Below are 25452 nucleotides of genomic sequence, written 5' to 3' on the forward strand. Positions count from 1 at the left end.
TTATGAAAGTCCTAAACATATGAATAACACTTTAGAAGTCAGTGTGTTGAAAGGGATTTGGTCTTGTGTCAGTTAAATTATAAACATAGGCCTTGGGAGGGAAAGGTTGTAGGCAGTGCTTGTAATCATAGTGGACACATTGTGTACAATAATACACTGTTAGATTTCACAATCTGTATAATAAAATATGAAATGAAATGAAATGCTGGGCTTAAGGCAGTGGGGGCTTAAGATCACTATGCTCAATGCAAAGTGTTAGAGAGACTGTCAATATTGGACAGTGAAGTAGTTCAACTGTGCTCATGCCAGTAGCTTTAGGATGAGTTGGAGTGGGTTTTGTGATCAAACTAAGTCCTTTTTTGATGGCTGGATGCAATCAAATCCTCACAGAAGTGCTTGAAAATCTAATGTAAAGCCTTTCCAGATGAGTGAAATCTATTACTGCAGCATGAAAGTTAAGGGACAACGTTCATTCATTCATTCATTATCTGTAAGCTCTTATCCAGTTCAGGGTTGCGGGGATCCAGTGCCTACCTGGAATCATTGGGCGCAAGGAGGGAATACACCCTGGAGGTATACCAGTCCTTCACAGGGCAACACAGACACACACACACTCACAGACACTTTTAAGTCACCAATCCACCTACCAACGTGTGTTTTTGGACTGTGGGAGGAAATTTGGCCATATGATGTAACTTAGTGAAGCTTAGCAATGTCTTCATGGCCAGGATTATTAGAGGAGACCGAGTGACTAATAACAAGTAGATATAAGCTCAAGACCAATGAGGAAGAGATAGAGTGACGGATACAGTACGCCATATGAATAAAAATGGAGAGAAGTTGAAGGAAGGCGAATGTGTGGAGGATGAATGGAGGAGCGTCTTTGTGCTGCAGAGCGCAGGAGCACTTCCCTTGTCACACACTTTCTGATGGCAGCTCCTTTAATTCCCAGCTTAGAAATTGTGCTCTAAGCTCGAAAGGAAATAAATCTTTCATGGGAACATTTCATCTGCTCTGTATGGATCCACTGCGTATGAAGAATATAAATGCTTGATTATAAGATCCATACTCTTTTACTGCTATAATACATTCATTGGTAATTTAATAAGAAACACTGACCTTTTGTTTCTGCTCTGTTGCTTCTACATAAAAACTCTCTCCTTGTATTTTAAATGAGTTATATTACAAATCAGTACAATTTCACATTAATTGGTGTATCTGAACCTCCTTCCAACCCACAAACTGTGAAACTAGAGCATCAGTTATTTATGGTTTACCTGAGTCAGAAATCATGGGATAAAACGAGTTGTTCCAGTGTTGTGCTGCTTCTTATAGAGACTTTGCTATTACACCACCTCCTTGTCTGAGTCTCTCCAATCACAGCCCTGGACCCACGTTTATGTAACAGTGCAAAGTCGAGGTAAAACAGAGCTAAATAAAAAGTATAATGATTAAATATGTTGAAAAGGAGCAGTGAAAAGAAATAAAGTGAAGTGAAACTGACCATAAACCAGAGAATCTGTTCCTCGCTCCTCACTCTTGCACACTTGCACTGAACTGAGCTGTGGCTCATACTTATTTAAAGGAACAGGGGCTGAAACTGGTCCTTCTGAAGAGTGTGGTTTAGACAGTAAGGGAATGTCACTTTGGTGTTTTGGTCCTTCTGGCGTTTTGACAAAAGCACCACCAATATTTCATTAAGACCCCAGCAAACTGTTTGGCCTTTTTAATGGAAACACCTACCTGGTCCACATTATTAGAATCACAAGGTCAGTTTATTAGAAATCTTGTACCTTCACTCACTGGTCACTTTATTAAAAGCACTTAATTAAACTGGCCACTTTATGAGAAACATATACCTTGTACAAATACATATATAAAAAATCTTTTGTTACATAAAATTTGTCAGCTTAACCTCTACCTCATTATTCAATGGTTCTTTTTAGGCCGTAGCACCCGACATGGTGGTGAACACAGGATGTCTTACACAAATTACTGATTAACAAGATGGAACTACCAAGCAGAGGTTTTAAATAAAGTAAGGTAAAGATATAAGTGTTTTGAAAAACTGAACAAACAGAAATTAAATGAAGACAGATATTTTGTTTAAACTGAAATTAAAAGAGAAACTGTTCAACAAACTACAGCCCAATTCATTATCTTTTAGTTTGTTAGCAAAGATTATTCATGTATTCAGCAGTGCTTTAAATTCTTTATATTTTCTCCTTCTTTGTGTGATGGGTGCAAGCAAATGAAGGCGTAATTAGCCTCTATTGATTAGAGGGCACCATACAGAGTGACGAAAAACAGTTCTGACAACTGCAATTCTGAACTCGTCGCATAACGATTGTGGTGAATGACAAACCTAATACGAATCACATCTGATTTGCTATTGATGGGGAAATGTGCTGTGGGCGTAGACAGACTTCTATCGTCTCTTTGTCTGTCTCTCTCTGTGTGTGTGTGTGTGTGTGTGTGTGTGCTTGTGCGCTTAGGTAGCACAAGTAATAGGAGCACCCTCAACATTCTTGATTTTTCAGTCAATAATCTTGATTATTTGGTTTCTCAGTAGTGGTGGGCCACAAGCCAAAGGTTACTGCCCCTGTACATCACGCTATGAAAATGCAAACAGCAGACCGGTCCGGCTGTGAAAACAGACCAGTGTCCTTGGTCAGTGTCCCTGGTCAGTGTCCCAGTATTACTCATAGCAAAGGCAGCTGATCGCTATTATGAGAGCTGTCCAATTCTATCATTAGGACACCCAATGTCCAAGGTTGCTGTAGAGCTAATCAAAGGAGGAGTAGCGCTGGCAGTGGAGCTGTCTCAGTCATGCTGCCAATGTTTCTCTCACCGCAGGACCCTAAAGAACCATGAGACCCGAGGAACACAGCCAAGGGCCAAGTGTCTTCCTCAATGACCAGGGATATTATGGCCCAAAATATATTTGCACAGTTATAATCAGGATAACATTAATTACTCTCTGGCTACTTTATTTGAAATAATGACCTTGTACTTCACTGGCCAATGTTTAGAAACACTGGCCTTGTACTTCTAGTCAAGGGATATCATATGAATTAAATATCCTACTATTTATATTAGAAACACAGACATTGTACATTGTGTTTTCAATTGTTTCAATTAAATTTCAAGTGGCTAACATTGTTGTTGCACAATGCCAGCTATAGTATAAAGCACATTTAAAGTATACGTTGCTATGCTATATAGGGGTTTCTCATATGCACACTGTATTATAATAATGAGGACCATTTTCTTTTTCGCTTTTTGATCTACATCATCCCTGAGATGTACTCACATCACCACACACTCCCCGAGCCTCCAGAGCTGGGTGACATGGCTCATTTAGCAGCCAGGCAGGCAAGTACAAGCAGAGGGAGGGAGCTTATAGCCCTGAGACTGTGCTCTCCCTACAGCCAGAGATGACTGACATATGCTACTGTTCTTCTTTCTGCAGCTTTCTCAGTGCTTCCATCACCGCCAGCACACAGTCTGTTCCATACACCCTTATCTCCAGCACTGCTGTCTATTTATCCACATACGGCCTCTTCATAATAACACAGCATGCATAGTACACTGTCAGCTTGGAGCCAGCCAGGCCAGCTATACTTCTTTGCATTCTACACTGGTATAAATTTATATCAAAACTCAAGAAAGAAACTGCATCACACTCAGCAATAGAGCACAAAGTTTCTAGAGAAGCTCCATGCTTTGGATAGAAGTGCAAGCACATGTCAAGCTTGGCTTGGATAAGAAATATTCTGTGAGAACATATAGAACACTTCAGATCATTTGATATAGACACTAATGGCTCTGTCCACACATTACTGTGCAATGGTCAGAAAACATGCTTCATTTATTTAAATTCTAGTCAACATTTTCTTTGTTATACTCTTTTCAATACAAGGGAAACAGAAAACATACATTGCATGCTGTCATTAAGAACAGGACAGAGCCTCACATCTCATATTTAATTACTTGAAACTAATTACATTTAAGGTGGTGTCTGTCATTCAGTAATGATAGAATCTGTAAATTTCCCTTTAAATTCCTGAATGATGATGCAATCTTAATATATACATACATGCATCATAGCTTCCTGAGACCCAGACGTTTGCTTTTTGTGTTTTTTTTTTTTTTTTTTCTCCTAGCTATTTAGGGTTAGTAGGACCTTACAAGAATAAAAACTAAACTTTGTCTTTGTACAGGAAGTCATTTTTTGCAAAAAACAACGTCCTCATATGAGAACAGTAGTTTATTTTAGAATTTAAAAATGATCCTTGTCATTTGGGATCAGAAGGACCCAGTTAGTCCAAAAACAAATTTTAGCTGTTTGTAGTATGTGTTCTCCCAAAAAAACAACGTCCTCATATGCATTGATCAATTGTTCTGCTTTAGACATTGAAACTCTCCCTGTAATGATAAAATGAAGCACAACCAATGACTTAATGTTGTCCCAATGTCCTCAAACAAGTACTTAATTTTTACTTTAATTTGATGAAATTTTTTACCTGGCCCATGTTTCTGTCTGTACTTGTCTTCAATCAATTGCATGTAATGTTGTAATGTGACCACTAGATGGTAGGGGCAGTGTCTCCATATAAGGTCAAAGGGTCAATGTTTTGAAAAATTAAGTATCATGGTGCAGAGAAGCAGAAATGTAATGTACGCATATGAGGGCGCAGGGTCTCAAGAGGATAAATAATGAAGTCATGTCTTTGACCGTCTACTTTGCGGGGTTGGGGGTGCTGACCTCGTTTTAAGCCTTGTGCCTACTTGGTTTTTCAAAATTCAACAAGCTCTTTCATTCCTCACATGGGGTCTTCTTCTGAGGGGATATTCCATGGCAACTCGACTAGAAGAAGCTGGCAAAGCACAAGCTCTTTCTCTCCCTCTCTCTCTCTCTCACACACACACACACACACATACACACACACATGTAAAAAAAACATTAAACACATAAGGATATACAGGCACACACTGGATAAGGAGCAGTAGATTGTGTCCTCTATTAGCCCTGGATCTTACTGTAAAGAAGCAATAATCATATTAAACTACGGGTCGAAACTTATTATCTCTGGTTCAATACCAGCCTTGGGCTTAACAGTGTATAGGGGCCCCAGCAAGTGAATGAGAGAGAGAGAGAGAGAGAGAGAGAGAGAAAGAGAGAGAGAGAGAGAGAGAGAGAGAGAGAGAGAGAGAGAGAGAGAGAGAGAGAGAGAGAGAGAGAGTCAGAAACTTGCCTCTGCTGGAATACGGAATGCTTTTGGTTCTGTAATGTACACTGTAGAGCAACAGGCTCTTTGGACTGAATATCTTTTGGGTGTTTTGTACTTCTCTCCTTCTGACTCTGTCTACTTCTACCAATAAAAAAACACCAGTACAACTCTCAGGTAAGTTACCACACCCATTGTTGCCCAGGATTTTAAGGAACTATGGGTATATAGGTATATGAGAACCTTTGGTATGTGTTTTCAGGAAAATTGGCATAGATATCTTGCATTATTTGGAAGTCATTTAAATTTAAGAAAAGTTCATTGTGTCCACACATCTCATTTAGAAAGATGTTTATTTGGTTCTTATATTTTACAGAAATGCACAAAATATTTTATAAATTATTGAAGTAATTATTTTGAAGCGGAATAAAGCACTAATTATTTGTGAAACGAAAGCTCTAAAATTCCCCACTGGAGAAACTTGACACAATAGCAAAATACTACTTTACTGACCTCATTTTCTCATGGTCAACGGCACTGTAGAACTTAATTGGTGCTCCATGTTTTGGCCTATAATACCTACATACAGTAATTCGCATCCTGTGCGAGAAGACACCTTAAATTGGCAAGATCAAACAATCAAAGCAAAAACTCCCAAAGCCCTGACCCTTTTTACACTGTAGCCACTAGCAATGGCTTTGAATTGAGTTTTGCATCTTTGAGAAAGTTCTTCATCTACAATGAATGATAAATGTTTGAAGCCTACTGAAAAGGACAGTGTAATTGCACATAGGTTGCCTGAGGATGATTCTAGAGTATTTCTATTCAGGCCAGAGAAACAGCTGTGCCTTAAATGGAGATTACTTTCACCACCATGTTTTGGTGAATGAAATTGATGTGTCTGTCAACAGTCTGTAGGAGTAAACAAAAACAAATATATAGCTGCAGTCATAATTTGACCATAATTATTGTGTTTGTCAGCAAAGTGAATCTCACTGGGCAGCTACGCATCTGTGTGATGGGAGGGAAGATTCATCAAGGGGAGCCATCAGCCAAATATATGAGATATTTCAATTTCTCTTTCTTTGAAAAGCAGAGTTTTACAGAATGAAACAGCTCGGGCCATTAGGGCAAATTGCTTAAGAAATCTTGAGAGTCGGATGCCTTTTTCAAAAGCCTAAATTGCATTACTAGAAATGAGGGTTGTTCAATGCATGACAATACCGACAAATTGGTGAAACATTTTTTTGATGTCCAAGAAGCTGCTTTGGTTCCTTGTGCTCGGCAAGGAGAGGTTAGGTACTGTAGAATAACCTTTGTATATGGAAATTAGAAACCTTCAGTTCTTTGGGATTATACACATAACATTTATTATTTCTAGGTATCAGCACTGGCCTTTGTTCTGAAAAGCCTCTGAGCTCAGAGGGAATTTGAACCCCAACCTATTTGTACTAGCTAGGATACACATTCTGTCTGAACGCTAAGCAGTAAATGTAAATGTAAATGTAAATATATGAATTTTACAGCATGCACATAGGGATTTCATACGTTCTGACAATTGACCTTGGACAAATTCTTCTCATTTTTCTTTTTTTAGCTGAATGATTGGAAAACCATCTACTAACAGATATTACAGCAGATAAGAGTGAAGAGTCAGTGTTGTTCTAGCACAGAACTGGTACACCCTATAGGACGGTAAACCCTAGAGGACAATAACTGGACCGTGGTCCTGTCATGGGGAAGACTGGGCAGAGCACGGTGGACCTTAACTCACCCTCAGAGGTCAAGCAGGCCGTTCCGTTTGAGGAAATAAACCACAGCTTGACCCCTACTGCAGAAGAAAAGTCAGATCTTCCTGACCGGGGAACCTGGAAGGGCAAGTTCGACTTCTTGCTGTCTTGCATTGGATATGCCATCGGCCTGGGGAATGTCTGGCGGTTTCCTTACCTGTGTGGCAAGAATGGAGGCGGTAAGAAGCGGCAGAAGATGGATATGTTGCCTCAAGCAATATGCAGGAGGGATTGGAGGCGCTTGTACATTGATCTAGCATAGGCTCTCCAAATCCCAGATGTATTACCCTTTTGCACTGCACAGTTTACTCTTTCCCTTGCTCTGCACACTGAATTCAACTAAGCCAGTTCAGAGTTTTACCAAGACCGTGACATGAATTAGATCAGTTGTTTCCAACTCTGTACTGGAAATTGTAACATGTTAATTTTGCTTACAAATTTTTTAAAATACTGCCTCACATTTACCAGGTAAATTGGCAAAGCAAATTCATGTTCAGTTATCAATTTAAAGTGTTTCAAATGAAGTCTGCTGCATATCTGCATATATTTTTAATGGATTCTTAGGCCATTACACTTTCTTGGCCACTATGCTCTGGATGCAGCAAATAAAGCTAAATTGTTCAACTTCATGTTACAGTTTCTTTCATAGTTGTAGTGAAGTACAGACTTAAACTCTTACAGTTTACAGCTTACTACCTCTAAATTACAGATAAAATAAATAAACAGGTAAAGATCTATATACAATAGAAATGTTAGCATGTTAGCTGATGTAACAGCCCATTAGCATCTTAAACACTTTAGATTTACTGCTTTTCTTGGTGTAAACCTGTCACTTTTTTGTCGATTTCTTTGATTTCTTCTGGGTTTCACTTAATGAAGTAAAATGAAAAATGCTGAGTGGCAAAGTGTTAGAGAAAATAAAGAGCAGTGCTTGAATGGTTACTTGGGAAAAGCATGGCCATTCCCTGACACAGGTTTCCTGATATTCACAAGTAGGATTATCACTTTGTTTTGTAAAGTGACTGTAATAATACAATACACTTCATTTTAAAGTTTATTCAACAGAGCCGTAACTGGTATTACATATATTACAAAATATTCATGTTTTTAGAACAGCTCAAAAAACAAATCATTTTTCATGATATTCAACTCTGGAAGTATATTTGATTTGAGTAATTCCAGATCATTTGCTGGTTAGCACATTAAGTCAAATTTTTTTTAGGTTGAATGGACAAACAGCATTTCACCATCTATCATCTGTTCACACTAGGTGACAAAATGACTCAATTCCCATAGGAAAAGGTGATTTGTTGCAGCAGTTTGGCTGCAGGTGGCAAGTGACACTGACAAGTGAAAAATTGAGCTGAGATTTTCTCAAATCTATACAAATGTCTTCGTTATGTAAACTATTACAGGTTCACTGTTAAAAAACAATTAATTAAACTGAATTGGGGTAGAACTTGGTCTGGAATAAATGGCATAAACCTAGGAGCAGCCTACTGAATTCTAATTTTAGGACCAACACAATTGGTCCCAGTTAATCCACCAAGAGTGATTTTTTACCCTTTACTTCAGAGTGAGTTCCACAGTTCAATGTAAGGTCAGTAAGGTTAGGGAATGAATAATTAATTCCTGATTTACTGTCAGGTGTCTCTCATTGTCCTACACATGTCCTTCTTCATCAGGCTCAGTGCCATGTCTCTATAGCTCAGGCAACCGATCTTTACACTGCACTGACTGATTGATTTCTGTTAAACTGCAAATCTTTGACACAGTAGTTCAATAACTATTCGCCTCCAGGAATGGGTAGGACAAGGTGCTGTACAATTTACTCTTTTCTTCTTGGAACATGAGAACATTGATGGGTGTGATTTCCTTTTTAACTTGTTTGTAATTATTTTACAACACTTTGTACAACACATAATGTACACATTATACACTTTCTCCATTATTATTTCTGAAGTCAAGAGTATTCAAAGGTAGATTCAGTGATAATTTCGTTGCAGTCAGCCACATAACCATGTGAGGGAAAGTATGAATTTTGGATGATTAGTTTATAACACCACTTCAGCTCATGCCAAATGTCCTGAACCATACTTCATTTTAGGGTTGTTTGCATTTGGCATAGGGCTTGTGGATCTTAGGCTCACTTTCCATAATGGATTTACCTTAAAGAAGTTGATTTAGTAATTTTAAGGTGTGTTTGCAAACTGTTCAGCGGTGTTATATACTGTGTAGATATTTCACATGCTTCAATAAAAGGTACAAGATTTATAAGTAATTATAGAGCTTTGTATTGTGTAAAATTATATTAAGTTATAAACATTCTCCAATCTATACAATTTATATTTGGAATTTTACGTTCTTAAACAGCCTGTTGTGTTGTCACAAAAACAAATGCAATTACATGTATACACCTATGAAGACTACAATACGTTAAATGCATTTTGTGGTGAATTTGTGTGTGTTTAGCTATATTATCTCTAGTAGTTGACTACTGTGCCTCTCACGTGTGGTTTGTGGCTGGGGAGATTGGGCGATCCACCACCAAAAGCACAAGCGATGGAATTTTTCTATCACATTTGACCACATTGTAAAAAGTTTGTCCTGCTGAGTATCAAGTTTTGTTGTGTACAGTACTGCATCATTTGTGCTATTTCAGTCTGGTTAAAAATTGGCCAGATTTTTATTTATTTATTTATTTTTAAACTAACTTTAAAGGCTACAGTGCAATATTTGTGTGTTCTCAGAGGGTTCACCCTAACATGCTTTCCTCATATGTAACCTGAGGTTTGTTTGAATTTGCCCCTACTCACTATTACCTACATTAGTCACTATGCAGTAAACTATTGTAGGGAACAAAATTCAGTATGGTAGTGAATGTCATTTAGTACACCAAATAAAATACTGTTTGTTATGTGACATGTTAGACTTCTGATCAATGTAGCATCTGTTTAGATGACTAGATATCACTTGGCCCAGTGAACAAGACATCTTATCTGTCAGTTAGGCTTCTAAGAGTAAATAAATAATGAGTGGAGACTTTTTTACACCCACATTTAACTGACTGGAAAGATAATTATTGTTATTATTATTATTATTATTATTATTATTATTATTCCAGGAGCATTTCTGATTCCCTATTTCACCACACTGATATTTGCTGGAATTCCTCTGTTCCTGCTGGAGACGGCACTTGGTCAGTACACTTCAGTGGGAGGACTGGGAGTGTGGAAACTTATACCCATGATGAAAGGTATCAAACACACACACACACACCCACACACATTTCTTTTGATCAGACAATATTGAATATGCCTAATGTAATAACCTGAACATGTCATAATTACCAATTGTACTGCACTCTCTGTAAACCATTTCAGGAGAATTCTCTTCTCCCGTCTGTCTACACACAGTGCTGACAAACATGCAAGATAATAGGCAATGCTATACAATCTCTCTCTCTCTCCCTCTCTCTCTCTCTCTCTCTCTCTCTCTCTCTCTCTCTGTCTCGTCTCTTAGGTGTTGGTCTGGCTGCTGCTGTTTTGTCCTTCTGGCTCAACATTTATTACATCATCATCATCGCCTGGGCACTCTATTACCTGTTCAATTCCTTCAGATCAGTAAGACCTGCACCGTTCATACATCAGCACCTGTTCATTCATCCTTAACGTTACCTGTGACATCATGCTCAAATGTATGTAACAAGAAACTGACATGTGTTAGTACAACTTATAATGTTATTTATTGTCATTATTATTAATATTAACATAAAAGACCTCCAGTAATGCACAAATGTAATTGATGATACATAAAGATCACCAGTTTAAAGCATAAATTTAGTGTGTCCTACACTGTCAGAAAATTTGTCACTGTGGTGGTAACTTTTGCTGTCTCTGTGGTGGTACCCACAAGGGTACATATTTGTACCTTTAATATGTAACCTATCATGGTAGATTTTTAAATTGTGTTGATTTCATACACTCCATTTAATCTTCAGGACTTTTATTATGTTGTCTTATTTGACACAGTTCTATAATGAAAACTTACATATATTCACCTCTCCTTCTGGAGAAGAGAATGCAATGTACTTTTAAGGAACACAACTGGACTTTTAAACACTGTTGTACCTTTAAAGGTACATTTAGGCTGTTTGTACCATTAGTGACCAATGATCTACCTTTACCGTACCTTTTTTTCAGGCTGATTTCAGCTTCATTTAATGAACAGCTTCCAATACGTCCTGCTTCAAATAGTTTTCCTCAACACTCATCCCTGCATTTTAAATGTGGCCACTCCTTCAGTCATTTATTGGTTCATTTACTCAAATGTGAATGAGCTGAAGGGATGATGTAGAAGGGATTAACAGTCCTGATATCCAGCAGTCACTGTTCTTTTCATGAAGCTCCCTCCATCTTTGTTTTTTTTTTTCTTTTTTTGCTGTTTCCCCCTCTGCCCACCCTCCTCGTGACCTGGCTCTTTGTGTCCATCTCAGCTATAGAGTGCACTTTAAAAGCCACTGGAGAAATAATCAGGGTCTGGGTGTTTTTGTGCAGAGTAGTGCTCTCTGTGTCATGGGAATAAAACTCTTTCCCTTTTTCACAGCAGAACACAGGCTCTGGACTTTTAAACATGCTTCAATAGCACTTATTTGGACTGTTTCTCCACTTTATTCTTTTTATTTATTTATTTTTTAACACAGTCTATGTACAGTAGCAGCTCTGTCTATTTTTGACAGCTTTCTCTCAGTGTTCATCTTTTCACTTCCTCTGTTGTTTTATCTCTTCTCCAGCTCAGTGGGCCTCAGGCTCAGTCCTGTAAAGGCCATTTTGTTTATGCCACTCTAATGGACTTAGACTACATCTGAAATGGACCTTGTTTCTTTATTCACACTATTATATTGTGAGACATCACTCATTTACAAATAATTGTAACATTTCAACTACCCAAAAATATGACTAACATGAGATCTTACCGTTGTTGTTAGAACAACAACAAGAGAAAGTTTCAAAATACAGGGTGGGCCATTTATACGGAAACACCTTAATAAAATGGGAATGGTTGGTGATATTAACTTCCTGTTTGTGGCACATTAGTATATGGGAGGGGGAAAACATTTCAAAATGGGTGGTGACCATGGCGGCCATTTTGAAGTCAGCCATTTTGGATCCAATTTTTGTTTTTTCAATGGGAAGAGGGTCATGTGACACATCAAACCTATTGGGAAATTCAGAATAAAAACAATGGTGTTTTTGGTGGTTTTAACGTAACTTTATTATTTCATGAGTTATTTACAAGTTTCTGACCACTTATAAAATGTGTTCAAAGTGCTGCCCATTGTGTTGGATTGTCAATGCAACCCTCTTCTCCCACTCTTTACACACTGATAGCAACACCGCAAGAGAAATGCTTGCACAGGCTTCCAGTATCTGTAGTTTCAGGTGCTGAAAAATGTACTACTTAATTAAGGAATATATTCATAACTGAAAATCTAAATTTTTCTGTGTTTATTACATAACGTTTCAGAGTTTTCATAATTATGCCCCAATGAAATTAATTAGTCTTGTAGAAAAATACAACGCGCTACGCATACACTGTAGTTGATTACGTCTGTAAGGGAACGGCGGGTGAGGGGTTAGCGTTCCTCCGGTTTCTTTTCCAGAGAGGGAACTCAACCCCCCAGATTTTTTTGAGAAACCCATGTAAAGTAAGCCCAGTTTCAGTTGCTTACTGGACGTAAGCAAAGGATAGAGACAGACGTGAGCAATTTGTATTATATTATAAAATGGGCAAAGCAAAAAACGGGAAAAACTGAGACCAAGCCTGAGAAATACTCCGAAGACCAGAAGGACTCAATCCAGAGACAAAAACAGAGAATAACTTACAGAATAGAAGAGAAGAAAACACTCAGCTTAAGAAAAACATGGCCGAAGGAAAACGGAGAGAGCAGCTATGATCTGCCCCAAGCCCCCGCCGCGCTGTTTTCACCTGTAACCTGTTAAAGCACATAACTGATATAAAACTGGCCTCTTGTTTTTTTTTTTTGTTCTTTTAAAACTCTTATGGCCCATACGTTAAATGTTCTCATAAATGTATAATTGTGTTTAAAACATTCAGTTTAAGACTAGCTATTTGTATTCTCTTTGTAAATTTTTGCAAATATTTTAGATAATTTTGTGTTAAGCATGCAAATTCCAAGTTAATAAAAAGCAACAGAAACCTTACCTAAACTCAAGCAAGATTTTGCCTTATGCCCCTGGAACAGAGGAAGAACCAGGGGCACACATAATTATGTGGTAAAAATCATAGGTGGTACTTGGAGGTTTTGGTTTGATAATCAGTAGTACTTGGTCTAAAGTTTGAGAACCACTGTCCTATGTGATCTTTTGGTCTGTTTGGGAATGATTTGGTTATTAGATAATGCATGATAAGTTATATAAATTAATAATAAACAAAAACAACAATAATAATAATAATAATAATAATAATAATAATAATAATAATAATAATAATTCATTCATTATCTGTAACCGCTTATCCAGTTCAGGGTCGCAGTGGCTCCAGAGCCTACCTAGAATCATTGGGCGCAAAGTGGGAATACACCCTGGAGGGGGCGCCAGTCCTACACAGGGCTACACACACATTCACTCACACCTACGGACCATGGGAGGAAACCCACGCAGACACAGGGAGAACACATCAAAATCCTCACAGGTCCCTGGAACTGTATGACTGTGACACTACCTGCTGTGCCACCATGCCGCCCTAACAATAAAAATAATATAAACAATTATCTTTTTCTATTTGTTTGTTGCAGGAGTTACCATGGCAGACCTGTGAAAACCCCTGGAACACAGAGAACTGTTTCTCTAACTACAGCCTTATGGACACCACCAACTTGAGCAGTGCTGTAACAGAGTTCTGGGAGTGAGTGAAATCTGATCATATCACTGTGAAGAAGTTACAACAGGTTCTAAAATGCCCTCTGAGTAAAACCAAATACATCAGACAAATCTGTAATGACAAAGGTTTTTATTTCCTGCTTGTGGCTGATAAAACAACATGTTGAGTGTTACAAGGTTTCATATTTATTGTTCAGCCAGTGGCCAGTCTCATATGTCTCTAATCCTTTAATGGGACTGATCATGTAACCACAAACCTAAAAAGGTTTAGTGTTTCCACAATGTAACAAACAATCATGTTAACAGATTTAACTAGGTAACAAAATAGAAAAAATGAATTGTAAAGCTAATGAAATGTACACTGTAATAAGAAGGCTTAGACAGACACATTAGCCAGAAATGACCATACATAAACACCTGGGACTGGAAACCATAGCAACAACAACAATGAAAGAAAACCAAAACAAAAACAAAACAGTGAGACCTGAAACTGCAAGTAAACAAGAAAGATAAACCAACAAAGAATGAAGAAAGACAGAGCACTGGATTTTGTCAAGTGTTTTCAATACTTTAGGCTTTAGCAGAGAACACTTTTTATTTATATTACAAAAAACCTGTAATATATTATTTTGCAGACATTTTTAAATTATACCTACATCTTGTATAGAATCTGGAAATACCACAGGCATGCAATGCTTCTTAATGATGTAAAAAATGAGTCCAGCTAATGTGTCAGCTTCATTGTTTAAACAGTAAATTGTACTCAGCAATGGCTTGGGGTCAAGGGCTAATATATTAGACACAGAATCAACAAAAACAAAAACACTAAACCAAAGCCGTGCAACGGTTATGTAGGTCTCTTCAGTGATGGGTCTCATGAGGTTAAACACAACTGTGTGTTGTGACACTGAGTGTTGTGTACCTGAGTTTAAAAGTATCTGTTTCTTGATCTCTGAGGTGTGTGTCCTGGTTGTGTGTGTCCCTCCAGGAGGAACATGCACCAGCTGACCGATGGTCTAGATGAGCCAGGGGAGCTGCGTTGGCCCCTGGCAGGGACTTTGGCTCTTGCCTGGGTTCTGGTTTACTTCTCAATCTGGAAAGGGGTGGAGTGGACTGGCAAGGTGTCACGGCATCAGATTCCTATGCAAACATATGGACTTGTTTCTACATTTACACTTCTCTCACTCTGTCTCTCTATATCACTCTTCCTTTACGTAATGTCAATACATCAGTAATTGTGTTGCCTATAGTTTGTATATATGAAGTAAACATTACTTGTCACTGCATCTGTGTAAACACTGAGGTTAATCTAAAGGCTCTGCAGCCCACCAAGCATTAATGTATAAGATGGTTCAGGCAGAAATTCACTCCCTCTATCTGTTGTCAGAGGATAATTGGATTTTAATGTGAAGTGTATATGTGGATTAAATTACCTCACCAATGGTGCATGGCCTTGATGAATATCACCAATTAAACATGATCATTAACCTGTGATGGACAAGTCATTTTCCTAGCATATCTAAGATCTGAATTATACTGTCTGTTAAACTGCTTTCTCTCTCTCTCTCTCTCTCTCTCTCTCTCTCTCTCTCTCTCTCTCTCTCTCACTCAGGTGGTGTATTTCTCTGCCACTTACCCTTACTTCATGCTCGTAATCCTGTTTTTCCGAGGGGTTACTCTCCCCGGAGCTAAAGACGGTGTCCTTTTCTATATCACCCCTGACTTCAAAAAACTGATGAAATCAGAGGTAGAGTTTTTCTTTTCTTTTTTTTTTTTCTTTAAGCACATATTATAACGTGTCTCAGTAGAGATCAGTGTGAAATGACTAACAATGGAGTAAACATTTCACCACACCATATGCTGCAAATATACAGCAGGACTCCCACTACAGGAAATAACGTCTAAGCAGAGCATTAATCTGCTGCCAAAACAAACAAACAGATAAATATAAGGTTTTTCTTTTTCATTTTCTGTAAAGAATAACAAAAAAAAGTGTAGCTATTTGCACCATTACAAAACAATGTACTTCACTCACAAATAGAGCACAATACACTGCACAGTGCTGAACACTGGGCCCAAAACAAAAAGATACGGGATACTTCTTCTTAAACAGCTTGTTATTTGAATTTGCTGTTCCACCTTAAATAATGCATCAGTTATATTCATATACCTAGCAGGAGCAGCAGAATATAACTGTGTGTATATACATAGGAGGTCTGAAATAACAGAAACACTATCGTATGTTTTTTAGGTGTGGTTGGATGCTGCCACTCAAATCTTCTTCTCTTATGGTCTGGGTTTGGGTTCTCTGATTGCTCTGGGCAGCTACAATCCTTTTAATAACAATGTCTACAGGTACGTCTCGTTCCATCCTACCTCCAGTCAATACAGAGATATTTCAGAGGAAACAGTAATGTCTACCTTGATGTCTACATATTTTAGTGTTATAATTCAACTGCAGTCATCTTAAAGCCACACACCTAAAGTGTCTTGGACATGAAGTTATGAGAATAGAACTATGCTGCATATTAACTCTGGGACTTCTTCACATTTCAGAGATGCTGTGATTGTGTGCTGTATAAACTCCTTCACCAGCATGTTCGCCGGGATCGTGATATTCTCAATTGTAGGATTCATGTCTCACATTACCAAAAAATCCATTCAGGAGCTAGCTGCCTCAGGTACAAGACTCTATAGTGTCCAACCATGCACACACGTACCCACCAGAATAATAACTTCATATTTTATGATTGTTTTCAGTGGATGTTGGCTGTTGACAACAAAACTATTTATTTTGTTTGAAAATACAGTTGCAATGTATTGAAAAAAAAAATTCACATTGTAACATGACCCAGAAATGGATTAAGCAGCAAAGAAGAAGAAGAAGATGATGATGATGATGATGAATATAGTTGTAATATTTTCATTCATTCATTCTGTCTTATCCAAATCAGGGTCGCGGTGGGTCCGGAACCTACCCGGAATCATTGGGTGCAAGGCAGGAACACACCCTGGAGGGGGCGCCAGTCCTTCACAGGGCGAAACACACACACACACATTCATTCACACCTATGGACACTTTTGTTTCACCAATCCACCTAATAACGTGTGCTTTTGGACCCTGGGAGGAAATTGGAGCACCTTGATGAAACCTTGCGGACACAGGGAGAACACAAACAAACTTCTCACAGATAGTCACCCAGAGCAGGACTTGAACCCAGGTCCCTGAAGTTGTGTGACTGTGACACTACCTGCTGCACCACCGTGCATCCTACATATGTTTTAAACACATAGTTTTGGTGACTGTCTGTGAAGAGTTTGAGGATTGGCTACACAAAAAAATTGGCGTCCATTGGTGTGAATGTGTGTGTGTCGTCCCCCCCACTCCAGGGTGTATTCCTGCCTTGTGCCCAGTATTTTTCCGGTGGGTTCCCGCCTCGACCCTGAACTGGATGAGTGGTTACAGACAATGAATGAATGATAAACTGATTATCAGTTACAGAAAGGCTGGTATAAGCTAATATGGTCCATTTTGTAAAAAAATATTGCGCTGAAATAATCATTGACTAAAATTATAACAGCGTTATTTGAACTCCAGAATAAAAAAGAAAATCATAGATAACCCTAACCCTATCCCAAGTCATTTCTTTTGATCTTTTAATTTGGACAATTTTTTTTATTAAGAAGAAAAAGAAAAAAATAAATTGTTTGTTTGTTCTAACATTTTCTACATGTAAAGCCTGTCTCCTTTTGAAACATATGGCCTGTAATACCATTCCCCTAAGGTAAGTTTTGCTGAAGGTGAACTGAAATATTGAGTTATGACAGGGACATGGTATTACATATTATAACCTTAAAAATCTCCCCGGTGAATTTATGTACTAAGGTGTAAAAAGAAGTAATTGTTATTACAGGAGCCATGAAGGTCTGGAAATGTGATCTATCCTCTAAGGCTTGGAACAAAAGGCTTTTTCCACACTGAATAAAATGGATTTGTTCAATTAATTCAGACATCAATGAGCTCAGTCAAGCTTGTTTACTACAAGCTGGACCTTTCACACTAAATCTGACTTTTCTTATATTACATTATTTTACTTGCTCATTTGTAAACACCAAGAGTGATGGTCACTTCTGTACTGAGAGTGAGTTTGCTGTTATTTTAAACCTTAGGCCCAGGTTTGGCATTTCTTGCCTATCCGCAGGCAGTCACTCAGCTGCCCATGTCCTCCCTGTGGGCTATTCTGTTTTTCTCCATGCTTTTGATGCTGGGACTGGACAGCCAAGTAAGATGAGTATAAAAACACTAAACACACACACACAAATGCGCGCGCACACACACACACACACACACACACACACACACACACGCAAAATACAAAAGTACTGAATCACACATCAGCCAATCCAACAATTATATTTTTAAGTCATGGATCTTCCTTTTGTTGTAGTAATGCAGTCTACACTTCTGCTAAAGATTAATGCTAGATGTTGGAAGTTAACATTGCTGTGAGAAATTGATGGTATTAAGCCACAAGAGCTGTTACTGACATTAATTATTAGTTTTGGCCAGTTCTGGATCAGAAACCCCATTCCAATTTTATGAATGTCATCCCAAATTTATTAGATGGTGGTCCATAGACAGATCCCAGTTCTCCACAGGCCAGGGCTATATCACTGCATGTTCATGTTCTTATTTAATTTCCTATTTCTATGGATCTTGTACAAGGAGTGCATCAATTTTGAAATTTTTATATAAAGCAGACAAATGGGTTATTTCAATTAATCTGTGGCATCGAAACTAACTTTTCTGCAATTACCCATGTCTTAACTATGGTGAAATCCTTTAAATATATTGCTGGATTAAATGTCATTGTATACAAACTCCAGTAAGTGAATGTTCTGTTCTCACAGTTCTGTACAGTGGAAGGTTTCATCACAGCTTTGATAGATGAGTACCCCACCATCCTGAGGAAGAGGAAAAAAGTCTTCATTCTCATAGTCTGTATTATATCCTTCATCATTGGCTTGTCCAACATCACACAGGTGAGTGATGGACCAACAGGATGCTCCATTATACATAACAGATTGAATTATAATTTTGACTTTCATTGAAAAACGAAGAGTTGTTTGTGTGTGTGTGCATGTGTGTGTGTTTTCATTCAGAATATTCTTTCTTTCAGGGAGGTCTCTATGTTTTTAAGCTCTTTGACTATTACTCAGCCAGTGGGATGTGCCTGCTCTTCCTGGTCTTCTTTGAGACAATTGCTATAGCCTGGCTTTATGGTACAAGTCTCACTGTTCATTCCCTTTTCACTGTGAAAATGTTAGAGATCACGCTTCGATTTCAAAATACCTGTCAAATACCTGTGAGAATTCATGTATAAAAAAGTCATTTTTCAGGACATGTTTCAGAGATAAACTACACCTAAAGCTTTCTAAATATTCAAGGCTTATTATACAAGTGTCAGTAGTTATTACAAAGGCTTTGCTAGTCAGTGGAAACACAGTCAGTTACTCACACTCTCTTTTTCTCTCAACTGTAGGGGCAGATAAATTCTACAATAACATTGAGGAGATGATTGGATACCGGCCGTGCGATTGGTGGAGACTCTGCTGGCTCTACTTCACTCCTCTCATCTGTCTGGTATGGGAAATATATATACTCTGGGTACACTCTGTTCATATATCCATCCTAGCACTCATCAATCCATTTATCTATCCATCCTCCCACCCACTCAACCATCTAAACATTAATTCCTATTGTTTTATTGGACAATATATCCCTCCATCACCCATTCCTCCATCACCCATCTCTCCATCTTCCAGTCCATCTATTAATTTATCAGACCATCCACCATCTATTCAGTCCTCCGTCCCTCTGTTTAATCATCAGAGAATTTAACAGTTCATCTATCTATTCCCAGACAATTTGGGATATTTTATAATATGCAATAAAACAAGAATTACATAGTTTAATCATTTGGGAATTAGAGTTACCAATGGTCATAGTTTTACAAATCAATTTTGTGCACTCCTGTTTGATACAACTTCAGCTGTTCAACAGTCCATAGTTGCATTTTCTCTGCATAGTTGCAAACTCTCCAGTATGTCTATGAGCCATGTTGTTATAGCATGTACTGAACAATGCTTGGCATTGGTTTGCTGAAATAACCAGGGACTTCCCAGGAAAACTTTGTCTCACTAACATCCCAACTTTCACCATGGAAACGTCTCACATATGCAGCTCATGCCATGGTTACATTGCACCCCCGTTGTATGAGAGATGTTGGCTTTGGCACTTTTCGCTGATAAAACTCTGGATGGTACTCTTCATTAACAGCACAGAAAATATGACATCCATTCTTTATGAAAACAGGCTGAAATATGGACTCCTCAGCACACATTTCTTTTGTCTGTTGGATCATCTGAGATGAACTTGGGCTCATAGAACTCATTAGTATTTTCATATAGAATTGAGGTGTGGCTTTCCCCGTTTGTAATAGAGGTATAGGCTGAATTTCTTAATGTATCTGTGGGCTGTGTTATGTGTCAATGGATTTCTAAAATGGTCCTAAATCCATTTGGCTATTTTTAATCACTGTAGCATTACAGTTTCTCATGCCATTCCATCTGAAGGCTCAAAGGCCTCAACTGTGTTGCCCTACACAGACAGAGATTTCATTGGTTTCCCTCCAGCTTTTTACAACGTTATGAACACTAGATTATGTAATATATATATATATATATATATATATATATATATATATATATATATATATATATATATATATATATACATATTATGGCAAGCCAAACAGGAAATATTTAATGAACTTTGATATATATAGAATGAAAGTTGATATATATATAATGAACGCTGATATATATAGAATGAACTTTGATATATATAGAATGAAAGTTGATATATATAGAATGAACTTTGATATATATAGAATGAACTTTCATATATATAGAATGAAAGTTGATATATATATAGAATGAAAGTTGATATATATAGAATGAACTTTGATATATATGGAATGAACTTTGATATATATAGAATGAACGCTGATATATATAGAATGAAAGTTGATATATATAGAATGAATTTTGATATATATAGAATGAAAGCTGATATATATAGAATGAACTTTGATATATATAGAATGAAAGTTGATATATATAGAATGAACTTTGATATATATAGAATGAACTTTGATATATATAGAATGAAAGTTGATATATATATAGAATGAAAGTTGATATATATAGAATGAACTTTGATATATATAGAATGAAAGTTGATATATATAGAATGAACTTTGATATATATAGAATGAACTTTGATATATATATAGAATGAAAGCTGATATATATAGAATGAAAGTTGATATATATAGAATGAACTTTGATATATATAGAATGAACTTTGATATATATATAGAATGAACGCTGATATATATATAGAATGAAAGTTGATATATATAGAATGAACGCTGATATATATAGAATGAAAGTTGATATATATAGAATGAACTTTGATATATATAGAATGAACTTTGATATATATATAGAATGAACGCTGATATATATATAGAATGAAAGTTGATATATATAGAATGAACTTTGATATATATAGAATGAAAGTTGATATATATAGAATGAACTTTGATATATATAGAATGAACTTTGATATATATAGAATGAACGCTGATATATATATAGAATGAACGCTGATATATATATAGAATGAAAGTTGATATATATAGAATGAACTTTGATATATATAGAATGAAAGTTGATATATATAGAATGAACTTTGATATATATAGAATGAACTTTGATATATATAGAATGAACGCTGATATATATATAGAATGAACGCTGATATATATAGAATGAACTTTGACTGTCTCGTTTCCGAAGGCTTTACTGCTATCTGTTTATTGTTGCCATGGAGGCAATCACCAGCCTCGCGGTGTGCGATTTCAAAATAAGAGCGGACAGCGCGATTGAAAAAAAAAATCATAATAAAAAAAAAAAAAAACTTTTCAAAACAGCTCTCGTGCCAGAAATAGATGACCAATGGGCCTAAAAAGGCCAGGAGGCCGCTATTTGAGTATGGGGGATATATAATGAACGCTGATATATATAGAATGATCATGGCCAAGGACTTCCGAACCATTCTGGAGGACCATGTGCATTCAATGGTTCAAACATTGTGTCCTGAAGGCGGTGCCGTGTATCAGGATGACAATGCACGAATACACACAGCAAGACTGGTGAAAGATTGGTTTGATGAACACGAAAGTGAAGTTGAACATCTCCCATAGCCTGCACAGTCACCAGATCTAAATATTATTGAGCCACTTTGGGGTGTTTTGGAGGAGCGAGTCAGGAAACGTTTTCCTCCACCAGCATCACGTAGTGACCTGGCCACTATCCTGCAAGAAGAATGGCTTAAAATCCATCTGACCATTGTACAGGACTTTCTCAAGACAAATTGCTGCTGTATTGGCCACAAAAGGAGGCCCTACACCACACTAATGCATTATTGTTGTCTAAAACCAGGTGTTTTAGTTTCATTGTCCAACCCCTGTATGTCAGCTTTCATTCTATATATAACAGTGTTCATTCTATATATATCAGCGTTCATTCTATATATACCAAAGTTCATTCTATATATATCAGCTTTCATTCTATATATATCAGCGTTCATTCCATATATATCAGCGTTCATTCTATATATATCAAAGTTCATTCTATATATATCAACTTTCATTCTATATATATCAAAGTTCATTCTATATATATATCAACTTTCATTCTATATATATATCAGCGTTCATTCTATATATATCAAAGTTCATTCTATATATATCAAAGTTCATTCTATATATATCAACTTTCATTCTATATATATCAGCGTTCATTCTATATATATCAAAGTTCATTCTATATATATCAAAGTTCATTCTATATATATCAACTTTCATTCTATATATATCAGCGTTCATTCTATATATATCAGCTTTTATTCTATATATATCAAAGTTCATTCTATATATATCAACTTTCATTCTATATATATATCAGCGTTCATTCTATATATATCAAAGTTCATTCTATATATATCAAAGTTCATTCTATATATATCAACTTTCATTCTATATATATCAACTTTCATTCTATATATATCAAAGTTCATTCTATATATATCAAAGTTCATTCTATATATATCAACTTTCATTCTATATATATCAGCGTTCATTCTATATATATCAGCTTTTATTCTATATATATCAAAGTTCATTCTATATATATCAACTTTCATTCTATATATATCAGCGTTCATTCTATATATATCAAAGTTCATTCTATATATATCAACTTTCATTCTATATATATCAAAGTTCATTCTATATATATCAACTTTCATTCTATATATATCAAAGTTCATTCTATATATATCAGCTTTCATTCTATATGTCAGGGTGGTGTGAAGAGTAGATTCACGGAGGGCGGACACACTCGCTATAACACGGACAGTTTAATAAAGATGACAAAACAAACGAATTGGAGTAGAAACACGAACTAACATTACTAATAAACATGGGAAAGAGCACGAAACAACAATATAGGAATGGGGCATGAAACAGGCAGGAGACAGAACGAGAAAACGAGAAACGAGCTAGAGAAATAAATACTACGACAACTATAGGGCAAGAGAAATGAGCGAGACAACAATACGTGAACAGCGCGAAACTACAAATGACAAAAAACAACGACGAAAACAAAGCAGAAAGTGTCAAGATGTGACACTATATATATCAGCGTTCATTCTATATATATCAACTTTCATTCTATATATATCAGCGTTCATTCTATATATATCAGCGTTCATTCTATATATATCAAAGTTCATTCTATATATATCAGTGTTCATTCTATATATATCAGCGTTCATTCTATATATATCAAAGTTCATTCTATATATATCAACTTTCATTCTATATATATCAAAATTCATTAAATATTTCCTGTTTGGCTTGCCATAATATATATATATATATATATATATATATATATATATATATATTGGATTTAACAGTTTTTGAACTATTTGAGAGTTTTCTCACAAACTAAATATGTCTTGAATATTCTGTGAAATGTTCAGTTATGTTGCCTCTACTCAAATTCATATGCTTCAAACTCTTAATGTGTTTATATTTACAAAATAAGGTTCAGTCACTGGAAATCATTGTTTTGTGCTTATTTACTTAAAAAACCTACAAGTAAATTAGCACACCACATCCATCTATCAAACTTCTATCTGTCATCTACCATCTAGCCAGCCAACCATCTATCATCCATCTTTTTGTCTATCCATCCATCCATCAGAGCACTGATTAATCTGATAAATCAGTAAGTCTGTGCGTGTGTGTTTTTTGTTGTGTGTAGGGTGTTTTCACCTTCAGTGCGATAGAGATGACCCCCCTGACTCTGGGGAAGTATGTGTATCCAGCATGGGGACAGGGAGTTGGTTGGCTTATGGCTCTCTCCTCCATGGTCCTTATCCCAGGATACATGCTGTACATGTTCCTCAGCACTAAGGGCAGCTTACGCCAGGCAAGACTTACTTTACACTCTGGACTGTCAATTTAAGGACACACTCATCCCGATTTTTCTCTGACCTCAATTCAGATCTGAGTCACTCTCATATGTTGTCCTAGATCTGGTTTATCATTTTGGGCATGCTTGATCCAATGATTTTTTGAGTAAAAGTAAGTAAAGACATCCTCAACAGAGAACACCCCCTTGCACCACTTACTGTACAATTACTCTTTATTTTAAAAAACAACAATGTGGTCGTTCCAGAAGCATTGTCTTTATTTTAGGTATGTTTAAATATGATATGGTGTGTTCCCTGTAGAAGATGTGTTAAATTATATTTATAATATATGTATTATTTATATAATATAAATTATATAAATAAAACAAACATAAATTATCTGATCAAATGTGTCCAAACATTTGCATATTGCAGTGTACTTCATCAACACACATTTTTAAAAATAATTATGCTGATAACATATTTTCACAACATTAATGCTAATTATGCAGATTTGTTCCCTGTCCACCATAGCGCTGGTTCATAATGACCACACCCACTGAGGAGATTAAGCCTCCAGGGGACAAGGACTTCACAGGACATCAAACAAACATCGGTGAAGCTTCCGTCTGACAACGCTTCCTTCCCTGAGTACAAAGGTCAATGGTACAGCACGTACACTGCTTCCTGGCACTGACAGCTTGAGAGAAAAAGACTGAAGTGCACCGACGCTCATGATTATTTCCCAATCTCTTTCAGTGCAGAGCTTTACTGGGACACACATGGGGGACTTCTAGTGATTTAAATATAAGAACCAATTTCTCTGTGACAGTAAAGTATGTTTGTGCTGGAGAGGCATCTGTCAAATACTCACCATGCACGTGTAATAGATGGAGTGTTCATGTTTTTGCACAGCA

At 36.7% G+C, this 25452-nt stretch overlaps 1 protein-coding gene across 1 annotated transcript; it reads left to right on the forward strand.

Annotated features, from left to right (window-relative positions):
- The first annotated feature begins 6965 nt into the window (after positions 1–6965).
- Positions 6966–25168, forward strand: slc6a1l (solute carrier family 6 member 1, like). The gene is made up of 14 exons (XM_066667080.1): positions 6966–7200; positions 10146–10277; positions 10544–10644; positions 13839–13948; positions 14912–15044; positions 15536–15670; positions 16175–16278; positions 16480–16604; positions 18094–18206; positions 18835–18966; positions 19104–19206; positions 19467–19567; positions 24385–24552; positions 25070–25168. Exons 1-14 carry the CDS (start codon positions 6966–6968, stop codon positions 25166–25168), a joined length of 1791 nt encoding a protein of 596 aa, XP_066523177.1.
- Positions 25169–25452: the final 284 nt, after the last annotated feature.

Source organism: Hoplias malabaricus, chromosome 4 (genome assembly GCF_029633855.1).
Source record: "Hoplias malabaricus isolate fHopMal1 chromosome 4, fHopMal1.hap1, whole genome shotgun sequence".
Taxonomy (NCBI): domain Eukaryota; kingdom Metazoa; phylum Chordata; class Actinopteri; order Characiformes; family Erythrinidae; genus Hoplias; species Hoplias malabaricus.